The sequence below is a fragment of the Periophthalmus magnuspinnatus genome, chromosome 16 (genome assembly GCF_009829125.3).
Source record: "Periophthalmus magnuspinnatus isolate fPerMag1 chromosome 16, fPerMag1.2.pri, whole genome shotgun sequence".
NCBI lineage: Eukaryota > Metazoa > Chordata > Actinopteri > Gobiiformes > Gobiidae > Periophthalmus > Periophthalmus magnuspinnatus.
The window spans coordinates 11,106,835-11,118,814 of record NC_047141.1 but is presented as its reverse complement, the minus strand read 5'-3'; the positions used below and the strand labels follow the sequence as shown (position 1 = coordinate 11,118,814).

General features: G+C 40.9%; 1 protein-coding gene across 1 annotated transcript in view; it reads right to left on the bottom strand.

The window, feature by feature from the left end:
• Positions 1 to 8,075, bottom strand: part of bmper (BMP binding endothelial regulator) — a 41,738-nt gene extending 33,663 nt beyond the window's left edge. Inside the window, exons 1-2 of the mRNA XM_033981746.2 lie at positions 7,582 to 8,075; positions 2,430 to 2,515 (exon numbers count right to left, since the gene is read on the bottom strand). Of these exons, the coding sequence (XP_033837637.1) occupies positions 2,430 to 2,515; positions 7,582 to 7,663 (168 nt within the window). The 5' untranslated portion in view covers positions 7,664 to 8,075. The remainder of the gene's footprint in view (positions 1 to 2,429; positions 2,516 to 7,581) is intronic.
• Positions 8,076 to 11,980: the final 3,905 nt, after the last annotated feature.

Genomic DNA, 11,980 nt, shown 5'->3' with positions numbered 1-11,980 from the left:
CTTGGAAAAAGAGAGTGGCGCTAACGTTTTGTAGCTAACAGCCGGGACGAGCCAAGACGGTGTGACGACAGGACAGTCTCTTAAAACAAACAATCCCCACTTCAGGTTTCACTGCGACTGCGCTGTAAACTCACAGGAAACGGTTAAAAGACGTTTTATTAAGTGCTCAAGTTACAGTCAACGAAAAATGAAACAAAGTAATGGTCAAGTAGGCAAATAAAATGAACATTTGTGAATTTAAGGGCGTATTACACTTCAGTGTAAGGGCGTATTACACTTCAGTGAGGTATTACCTGCTAACACATATTTAGATCACCGTGTTACCTTTTATTCTTGCTATATTTGTATTAATCTTAAATAAATTTCTGTTTCATTTTTGACACTGTGTGTCACACCTCCCTTTGCTCTTCGCACTAAGCCACCCCAACTTCAGTGCGCTGTCACAACATAATTGTTCAGGTTTGTGAAGTTGTAGTACATTGTTTAGTGTCATGTTTTTGTACATTTATGGAAAGTTGCCTCGTGGGAACATGGGTGACGTAGGTTTGTGGGCTGAGCTTTGGACAGAACTGTACTACTAACCGTAAGGAGGGTACGAATAGCGCCCAGAAGAGATTGCTAGATTACTCAAACATGCATGAATGAAACATAGAAAAGCTCTTCATGCATGTTTTTGATGAGGGAATAATGTTACAACATGGTAGAAAGTTGTAAAGTACTACTGGCAATGATACTACTATTGGTAAAAGGCTTAACCTTTCACTGTAATTAATTTCTACTCCTACTTTCTAAAAGAACTACAACTCCAATGACAAAACACCACCTGAACCTACTATTAAGAGTCCAAGTACTTCTACTGTAGTCTACTGTTTTTAGTTTAGACACCACCACCAATACTACTGTAAAACCAGATCTTTTACAACTTACAACATAAAAGTAATGGCCTACGGACTAGTATTACAACAAATACAACAACAACTACTACACCATAAAAAATAATACCATACAATCATAACTCCAAGTACTACTATTTGGACTACTAAGCTGCACCTGAAATATATAGCTGGCTGTTTCAGAAGTTTGTCAAAAAACATTATCCCTCAATGTTTTTCATGTTGCATATACTATTTTAGAAAGTATTTCACTTAAAAAAAATATGCCAACTTTGTTCACAATCTTACTGACATAGGCTACACTTCCGCTATCAGTTTTTTTTCCATTGAGAAAGGTCCGTGCTCCCTGGCCTCACCACACCTCTCAGGTCAGGACGTCTTGTGGTGTAGGCTCTGTCTGCGCCTGATAAGAACCATCAAACATGAACCCTAATCTACTGTATACACAAATATTAGCCTATACTATCAAAGCACACGAGGTCACAGCACTGAAAAGTATACACACTACAGGTAAATATAACTGAAATGAAAAGTCACAGCAGCCAACAGTCAAGAGGTTTCAACAGACTAGTACAGTACGCCTTGGGTATTTGTCATTTGGGTAACACTTTACAATAACTATATATTTTAACAACAGCCTTAATAAAGTTACAACAAAGTCACTCACTTTTATCCATGTATTTCAGCAAAGTTTGTCTTGTCCCAGAATATATTGCATAAGCAGCTCTTGAGGTTTGCATTATAGTGTTGTAGTGTTTTTTGTTCATAATCAGGAAGCGCGCATTAGCATGCTTGTTGTTTTTAGCTTCACCGTGATGCCAAAACTCTGTTCTGGTCTCTGGGAATTGTGAAAAGTGCTTATAAACTCATCGTGGTGAATAATTAGGATGCTCAGAATACATAAAGTAAGACAGTAAAAAACAGATACTGTGACATTAATAAAAGATTTAATTGAAGTACTTTATTTGGAATGATTCAGGCTTTAGTAACTACTTCATTAAAACTCTGAACATTTGATTTGTTACTAGGCCTGAGTCATTCTTAAACTATTTGTTGATTATGGAGGTAAATTATGGTATAGGTATTATAGAGTGGTAGTACAACCAGGAAGTACAACCAGGAAGACTGTATACCTTCTGAAACTCAAGCCATTCCTATAAATGTACCTCACCACCATCACAATTCCATTTCAAGTACGCCTCAGCCTCTCCATATCCTCCACATTGATTCATAAAGTTTAATTGAACTTGTTAGCATTTGTTAAAAATATAGCAGTATGAGAGTGACCAAATTAACATATCTTCTGTGTTTTATTATCACTACGATGGGCTAGACCTGAGTTTGCTGTGGAGTGTTCTTCGTGTGACTGGGTGGGTTTCCTCTGGGCACTCCGGTTTTCCCCGATCAACCCAAAAAGTAATACATTTTTGTGCCATATCACTTAATACATCTACAGTTACTTCTAGCAAACAGTGATTAACATATCTGTCCTCAACTATGACCCCACGAGATGTATAAAAAAACATGTGTTCTTACCAGGCATACACAGGTGATGCAGGGGTTATCGGTGATGTTTGGGATGTGTAACACCTCTCCTTCATTTTCACAGCTCGCCTCCGTACCTGCAGACAAGAAAAATACATGTAAGATGTTCTAATCTAGATGAGAACTTGGACGCGCCCTCGTCTGAAGCAGCAGACGTGACTTCATGCCTTAAATAAACTGTACTGATAAGGATGCTAGCACCAGGAGCCAGCCTCGTATAATGTGTATGTGTTTGTGTAGTAGCTGTATTTGTTTAGCTCATTAGCCTTTGACATGTACGTATGGAATGGTGATACTGCAGTGTTTTGGAGCGTCCTACTTAGATAAAGGGAAGAATTTGTTTTGTAAGTGACGGCTGTTCACAAATATTGGATCAACCTTTGAGCCCCACTAAAGAGAGCACATTTATGGTGTAATGGTGCGCTCCACAAATGCATAACAGACCACTGGATGTCTGGAGGGTTTTGGGATGTTTGAAAATCTGTTCCATTATCCATTTGCTTTGATAATGTATCTGTAACAAAGCTAACATAGCATCGTACTAACAGTCACTATCGAAATAATTAGTTTGATAATTGTTTTGTTTTGCTATTTAAGTTTTGGTGGTTTAACTGTTTAACTTCTATCACTGAATATTTCCTTTCTGTCCTTGCCTATAAAACAGGGCCTCCGGGTACAGGCTCACCAAAATCTGATTAATATCATCTGAGCATTTTATTTTCAGTCATGACAGCAGCTGCGTCACACATAAACACGTTAAAGCTCAGGTAGGTTTCGCTTTCTCTTAGTGTAGTCGTCCAAAATAATGAAACAACATGTGCTAGTCTGCGGTCTAGGCACATCCAAACACATGTGTAATATTTTCCTGGCTGTTTTTTACCCCGTGCAATTGAATGCCTCTCTTAGATTGCACCTAATGTCAGCGGTTACATGCAGTGTCCAAGTACACATGGACTTCTCCACATGTGTTATCTGGATCTGGGATAATCAAACCACTACACCTCAGTTGTACTGCTCACAAAATTGAATTGTAGTATCATGACAACACTGCCTACATTACAACAGAGCAATTTACTATATCAATTCCATGCAATCTATTCTGATTATCTGTCTATTCTAGCTAAAAGTATGTCACTAACACTGGAAAACTCCGACCCAGCTTATCCGTCGTCATAATGCTGTGTAAAATCTGTATGACAGGTGAGGCGGCAGGTGATGCGACAGGTGAGTCTTGTGTCCACCTCTCTAACCCGATCCCTAAAGCACCACACTGTGCCTTTGTTATGGCCCGCTCCCTCCGTACACCACTAAAGACACTTAAACTTCACCAGTCAGTCAGTAAAATGTAACATGACCCCGGCAGAGGAAACTATCCCGAAACACACTTTATGATCCAGACTAGAGCCACATGTGGACAGGGGCAGACGCTACGGAAGACCCACTCCATAAGGATGTGTGACGGGGAGCAGACAAGGGGGCCAACTGTGTTTAGGATAGGACACAAACGCTTCCTTCCTGTAGCTGCAGTTGTAGGAGAGAAGAGGGGTCATGGGAGGTAAAAAGTGCCATAAAACTTTGCTATGGAGATCTGTCAAAAGATAGGATGGAGACAATGTAAACAATGCATGTAAATGAAAGAGAGGACGCTTTTACGAGACAAAATCCAGAGAAGGTAGATTTGATGAAGTAATGTAGTGCGTGTGTTATTACTGCCATGACTGGTAGAAGCAACACATAATAGTAGAGTTAAGTACCTTATTTGATTATTTAAAGATGCGCATGATTAAAAGGTTAAAATGCATTTTTGTGAGCTGGATCACCTCTCCACATATTTGGCTTGTATCTTGGTCTAGTGGCATCACCTGCTTGTCTCCATGGAGATCAATATGTTTAAACTTAGTGTCATACAGTGGAACATTTCAGGCTAAGCAATAACATCTCCAGTTTAATTCTGAATCTAGACTTGGTTTGCTCTTGGTCTAGTTCATACACTGCCTGGCCAAAAAAAAAAAAGTCACCACCTGGATTTAACTAAGCAAATACGTACGAGTCAGGTCTAGGTTCAGCGACAGTCTGTGCTCAAAGAATGAGGTCAGCTGACACCTGAATATACTGAATGACCAGGTTATTCCATCAATGGATTTTTTCTTCCCTGATGGCACGGGCATATTCCAAGATGACAATGCCAGGATTCATCAGGCTCAAATAGTGAAAGAGTGGTTCAGGAGCATGAGACCACAGAGTCCAGACCTTAACCCCATTGAGAATCTTTGGGATGTGCTGGAGAAGGCTTTGTGCAGCGGTCAGACTCTACCATCATCAATGCAAGATCTTGGTGAAAAATTAATGCAGCACTGGATGGAAATAAATCTTGAGACATTGCAGAAGCGAAATCGAAACAATGCCACAGTGGATGCGTGCTGTAATCAAAGCTAAAGGCGGTATAACGAAATATTAGAGCTTGTGGCTTTTTTACTATTTTGCCATCATTGTGAAGAACTGTGAGTACATTATCAAACAAGTTCTGAACCAAGACTAAACCTGGACTAATCCAAGTCCACAGAAGAGACTGAAGTTGTGGTTTTCATCTGATTCATCCGTATTAATCAGATGTTGGATCAGAACTACAAAAATCATCTTTTCTGGAACATTCCATTATAAGACAGTCCAGAATAATTTGATCCTCATTACTCCAGATTAACATATATATACTCTTATTATCTTTACTCCAATATGCCGGTCTGTTAGAACTCAGACATAATAGTAAAATCCCCCAGACTACCACTGCTCTGAGAAGGGGTAGTATCTTGACATTGTGCCATTAATCATCCGTCATAAATCTCTAAACAATCTAAGATAAGTACCCATGTGGTATAAAAACAACTTAGTACCCTGCCCCAGCCCACCTAAGGGACCTGTCTCATTGTTATGGAACCCAGACACACCTCACATGCAGTGGCACAAATGAGCTACAATTTGAATCCCAATACAGCAATTAGCATCGTCGATCATCAGTACAACCTTTTAGATTTACATTGACATACTAGAATACGTAATGCACATATTTACAACTAATGTAACTATTTATGTTAAAGGGATAATAACGTTAACCATTATATTGATTTTAAAGTTGCACTGTGTAACTTCTCTGATAGAGGATCATCTACTCTACCTACTTTTCTACATAGATATGTTATTACTTTGCCTGGAAAATTCCACAGAATGGCATTGCTCTTATCTATCTCTATGGAGACTAGTAAAGTGTCAACCCTTGGCTAAGTTACAAGTCAGATCTGTGGAGAGGGGACTCACTCAACATACAAGAATGCATGTTTTTCAATGGATTTCTAGCACTAAAGACACCCATGGTTGAATGCATGATAGACAAGTTTAAAACCATTCGGTGGAACATTCTAACAAAGCAAAACAATAACATTTCCAGGCAAGTGACAGACTCTACCAGAAAGGCGTAATATATATATATATATATATATATATATATATATATATATATATATATATATATATATATATATATATATATATATATATATATATATATATATATATATATATATATATTACGCCTTTAAGTCATAAATCCTGATTTATTTCTGCTTTAGTGTTTGCCTTGTAATTGTAATCCAAATTTCTACTCACTTCTCCCTGCTTGTGACATGTTTCATTTTAACCACGTCCCTTTTACGCACCACACAACGCTGCGTAATTTAATGCAACATAACAGTTTAGACCCTGGCTTTGACCTACCGTGTGGATCTTGTGAATTCTATAAGATTTCCATCGCTTTGGGGCAACACACTCTGCTCTATAATCAATGTTTTCTTTGTTGTGGCAATGGAGCAGCCACAAATCAGTCTCTACAAACCAATTTTAGTCCCGGTTTAGTCCTGTTTTAGATCTACCCTAGTCCTGGTTTAAACCTTCTGAAATCCCACTTTGGATAAAGTGTAATCCAGGTTTATTCCCGCACTCGGTTCAGACACGCTCAAATTCTATTTAATTGGGGTTGTTTTTGGTCTTGGTTTAGTCATTACGGGTTAGAGCGGGGTCAGACCTGGTTTAGCCCCTCATGAAAAAATAGATGTAGAACAAAATGAAGTCGTATAGAATTAATATCGATTAAATAGCTTTACGCGTAAAAATGGAGCTCTCCAGCCCGCGCGTAAAGGAGCGAGGCGACAGACGAGAAGAGAAGTCCGAGTTTGGAGACACTAGGGGGGACAGACAGACACACGGGGAGACAGGGAGACGCGCTGGCACCACGGAGACATTTTCATTTATGACTTTTAACTCACGAATCAATAGGACTGTTTTTACGCACGAGATGAGATTAAGCGATAGCGGCTGGATCGATCAACGACAACTTTTCTGTTGGTGAAGAATAGTGACACCTTTACGCATGGATTTAAACAACAGGCTGTGGGCTCCAATCAGCCAGTGTATGATATTTGTCAGGCAGCAAATTCATATAGTGATGTAGGAAAACTATCTAATAAGACTGTCAATTAAGAATGCGCCGTTACATCCATAATCTATTCACTGGTTTTAGACGCGATATGCAGCATTTTCCCAATACAAAACATATAATATTCTTGTTTTGAATTGTTAATCGCCATGACAACGGTCCCAATTTTTCATCATTCTGCAACCCATGGATAAGGTATCACATTTAGTCGTAACATTTGGGTATAAATATAGAATTAACATGACAAATTGATCCTTGCTCTTAAATTTAATAAGATATCTAAAAGCACTTGAGTTAATAACTTTTACGCATTACTTTTTATATATTTATATTTGATTTAGATGAAGTTAACAGATAAAACAAGCTTTGAAGTGGCATAACGGCGCATACATTTAACCACCCCACCCTTTAACTCATTTACGCACATGAAAGTGGCCAAGCGCTGCCCCCTGAAAAACGCCACTCTTAATTATTATACTAGCTGTTCGCGCTGCTGCAAAGTTTCCGGATCGGTGGCCACATCACAAACTTGACAGCGCCTTTTATTTGAGTCAAACGCCACAGAAGCCGAGCCTGTGCTGCTAAGTGCCGGGGACTGAGTGAGTGTCTACTCTTTATAGTGAAGTGCAGATTAAAAAGCCATGTTTGCAGCGTTACCTGTAATTAGCCCGGAGGAGGAGCGCGTCGTTTGGAGCAGCAGCACGCACCACAGCGCGAACTTACAGGTGGACGGGAACATCCTCACGACGTGAAATTTAAAAATATAACATCAAAAAATATAGAAAGTGTCCAGAGATGTTTTAGAAGATGTCGCGTCGCATTGTCGTGAGTTCACAGACAGCCGATTAGAGCCACATTACAATGACAAAAGCGCGCAGACATGTAGGAGACAGCGGCATGACGCGCGCTTGGACCGGGCTGTCCGGAGATGAAAGCGCACGTGAAAGTATGGAAACAGTCCCGGAGACGTTGGTGAGGTCTGACGCTGCTCCAAAATGAGAAAACAAATGACAGAAACGACAACTGTATCCGTGTGATGAGGTATTTTAAACGTCGCAAATGTCCCAAAAACGGTCCGTGTGCGCCGTGCCGGTGATGCGTTATGGAGCGGTGCGCGCGCGTCAGTAGTGTCCTCCGCTCGCTGGTCCTCTCCACTCACAGTGCCACAGTCAGTCCAGAGGCACAGGAGCGCACGAGAGCCACGAAGTCCTGCCTCCTACATGTGCGCGAGCCGGGACCTCCCCCTGTACGGGCTGCAGCGCGGAGCTCCCAGACCAAACCCCCTCCAGCAGCAACAGAGCAGACAGCGCAGACAGAGAGGGAAGAGTGTCCACAGGGCAGGACAGAGAGAGAGAGAGAGACAGAGAGAGGGAGAGAGAGGGAGAGAGAGAGAGAGAGAGAGAGAGACCAAACCTCCTCCAGCAGCAACAGCGCAGACAGAGAGGGAAGAGTGTCCACAGGGCAGGACACAGAGAGAGAGAGAGAGCGAGAGAGAGAGAGAGAGAGAGAGAGAGAGAGAGAGGGAGGAGAGAGACAATAGAGTCCACAGGCAAGAGGGAGAGAGAGAAAGAGAGAGAGGAGAGAGAACAGTGTCCACAGGCAAGAGCTAGAGGGAGAGAAAAAGAGAAAGGAGAGCGAGAGAACAGAGTCCATGGGCAAGAGGGAGAGAAAGAGAGAGAAGAGAGAGAGAATAATGTCCATGGCAAAAGCGCACAAGGGAGAGAAAGAGAGGGGGGAGAGAGAGAGAACAGTGTCCACAGGCAAGAGAGCAAGAGAGAGAGAAAGAGAGAGGAGAGAGAGACAGAGGATAGTGTCCATGGGCAAGAGAGCAATGATAAGCAACGAAAGAGAGAGAGAAAGACAGACAGAGAGAAGGAGCAAGTGAGAGACAGATAGAGAGAAGAGAGAAAGAGAGAGAAAGACAGAGAGAAGAGAGAGATTAAGTAATTAAGTTAGCCAGTGTACAGTTGAGAGAGGAGGGAGAGTTTGATTAGCCAAGGGCAGGGCCATATGCAACTTTTTTTAAATACTGAGGTCCAAGCCAATTTGACAAAAAGCATATTGTCCATTTAAATAAAGCAAATAATATTGCTAAGTTTAAATAAATACTTGTTTTAGCTGGACTAGCAGGTAGACATATATACTGTTGAAGGCAGGGGGTCTGAGGGTACGTCCCCAGGAGATTTTGAAAGAAAATTATGTAATTCATTTATATAGCACTTTTCTGCTTTCAATGTACTCAAAGTGCTTTACACCAAGTAACCACTCACACATTCACACACACACAATGGCAACATTCACTTATGGGAGCTGGAATTGCACCGACAACCTGTGGGTCAGTGGCTCTGACCGCTCTACAACTTTTATACCTCAGGATCCGAACCTCTGACCTTCAGATCAGTGGACAAACATTCTACCAACTGAGCTAGAGTGACATTTTTCACCAGTCTTTAAATTAGTAAAATTATAAAGACATGGCCTGCATTATCTTTATCATCATCATTATGTTTTCTGTTACTTTTATTTCAAAAGAGACAAATGCATCGCATTTAGCCCCACAACTTGTACTACTGAACACAGAGGTATCATTTCCACTGCTACTTAAAAACCCATAAATCCATAATTATGAGGCGGATACTCAAAAAATCAAAAGTGACTAAAAGCTTGTGTGGTGTTGAACATCTTTATGAGTTCCTAGACTCTTTGATTTCTCAGCTCATGCTGTTAATGAAAGGGCCAGTCTCTGTGCGCTGTTCTCTCTGCTGATGTCTGTGTGCAGCACATCTTCCTCTCCCCACTCACCGACGCTCTCTCACCGACGCTCTCCGAAACCTGTACAACATTAGAAACTCTTGCAAATCACGTGCACATAAAAATAAACCACTTGCTACACTTTTAATTTGTAAAAGTTGGTCGAGGAAAACTACCAAGGTCTGGACGTCATGCTGTGTACGGCCGTGCCCATGTGGACTTTTAAAGGCTGCTATGCAGCACATTGACTACACTATCATGTAATAAACTATAGTGCATATTGTCTGCTAATCCCTCGGTCGCCCAGGTAGTGTCCGTTTCTAAAGAAAATTGAATTATGAGTAGAGTGAATACCTTTCAACTCACATGCACGTAGCTTCAGTTCAGCAAGAAAGCTTTGATGCATTTAGCTTCCTGTCATGGATAGTTTGCACCTTCAAAGCCCCGCATCTCAAATACTTTTAAAAGTGAGAATTCTAACCACAAACTCAGATTATGGCTGTACGACAATTTCATGCACAATTTACACTTTTTCATCAGCGGCATCTTTCAACCTATGTCCTGTTACATACAAATGACTCTTTAAGATGATTCTTCAAACCACCGCAGTAATCCTGGGTATTTGAGGACTAGTCTCAATGTCTATTCACCTAAACAAACAGTGACTATAGGAAAATCAAATCAAGGCGGCTATGTAACTTGCCACCTGCTTGTTGCCTGGAATATTCCACAGTATGGCATTAAATATACCTCCACGTGACAAATTAGTTGACAACCACCAGGCCAAGTTATTGGTCAGATCTGTGGGGAGGCAAGGATTTTGGTCAGATCTGTGGAGAGGCAAGGCTTTTGGTCAGATCTGTGGAGAGGCAAGGATTTTGTTGTGTTATGGAAAAACATTTTATAGCTTCAATGACAATGGAGGATTGACATCAACTCACCTTAAAGGGGAGGTGTACTTGTGCGGCAGACGGTATAGATGCGGGTCAATGAGGTGGCCAGACTGGAGCTTGGGAGCCCTTTAAAACCTTAACAGGGGTCAGAGGTCAACGCCAACAGGGAAGGGCTCCTCCAGGGAACAGTGATGGGCCCTCATACACTTTATTGCCCCACACAGACATTGTTGAAATCACTGCCTTCATTTTACTGTTACGAGGCCAGACTCAGCTGATGGGGTCAGGATGGACTGTGTACCTGGCGTTAAATTTGAACATGGATGGATTTGAGGATGGCATATCACAATTATATTTGTAGTACATAATGCTTTAAACATTAGCCACAGCGTCACAAACTTGGAATTACTGACCGTCTTTTATTACTATCATTTCTAAATTATGACATCAGCTTTATAGTTAAAAGTATAATTCAGGTACAGTTTAGATTTTATTTAATAAGACTACATCACCGCATTGAGTGTGTCTCGCAAAACCTGCTCATAGAAGACTGGGAAGTGAAAACGCAACTCGATTGGAGGTGGCACCAACATAACTGACCCACGCCAATATGATTTCACACCCATGGAAACAAGACTTAACATTATAAGGTCACAACAAAGTCATAAAAGCTTTAGGTTGACAATATCCAAAAATTTGTGCTATGCTTCTATGATTTAGTTTTATCTTTTGAAAATACCAGATTCATGTTATCTTATTATTCATATTTTTCCCATTATATGAACTTTAAATGTAAATTAGATGTCCGGTCCTGACAGTTATTCATATAATCACTCTTACTTAAGCAATTAAATGTATTATTATTCATTTATTGTAGCTCATTTACAGCAGTCCATTCCATACATCTCTCACTTGCATATTACAGTCCTATATCTGTGTGTGTCCTGCCCCTTGAGGTAAACATGGACCTTTTGCCCCTCTCCTTCTATCCAAACCTGACACATGGACGTTTTGGGCTTTACCTGCTCGTAAATTTGCAGTCGGGGTCCACATTACAGTGCAGGGCTGACAGATGAGGCCACTTAAAGAGCAGCTTATCAAAGACACAAGAGAGGAACACAGGGATCATACCGTGGACTTAGCCATTTTCAACTCTAAAACAGGTGTGTAAAGGGAGCGAAAGAGTAAACTGGTGTTACGTAGAGCTGCTAAAGAGGTATAGTCTGACCAGTAGAGGGCACTAGAGAAGGAGGCCCCAGGTCTAGGCGATACATGTTGTAACAAGTTCAAGTGGAAGTGCATCGTTGACACACTTAAAGGACACATATAACGCAAAATTGACTTTTTAGAGCTTTTAACCTTGTGAAATTGTTGTCCCCTGATCAAAAAAATACCTGAAGTTGTATTTTTCT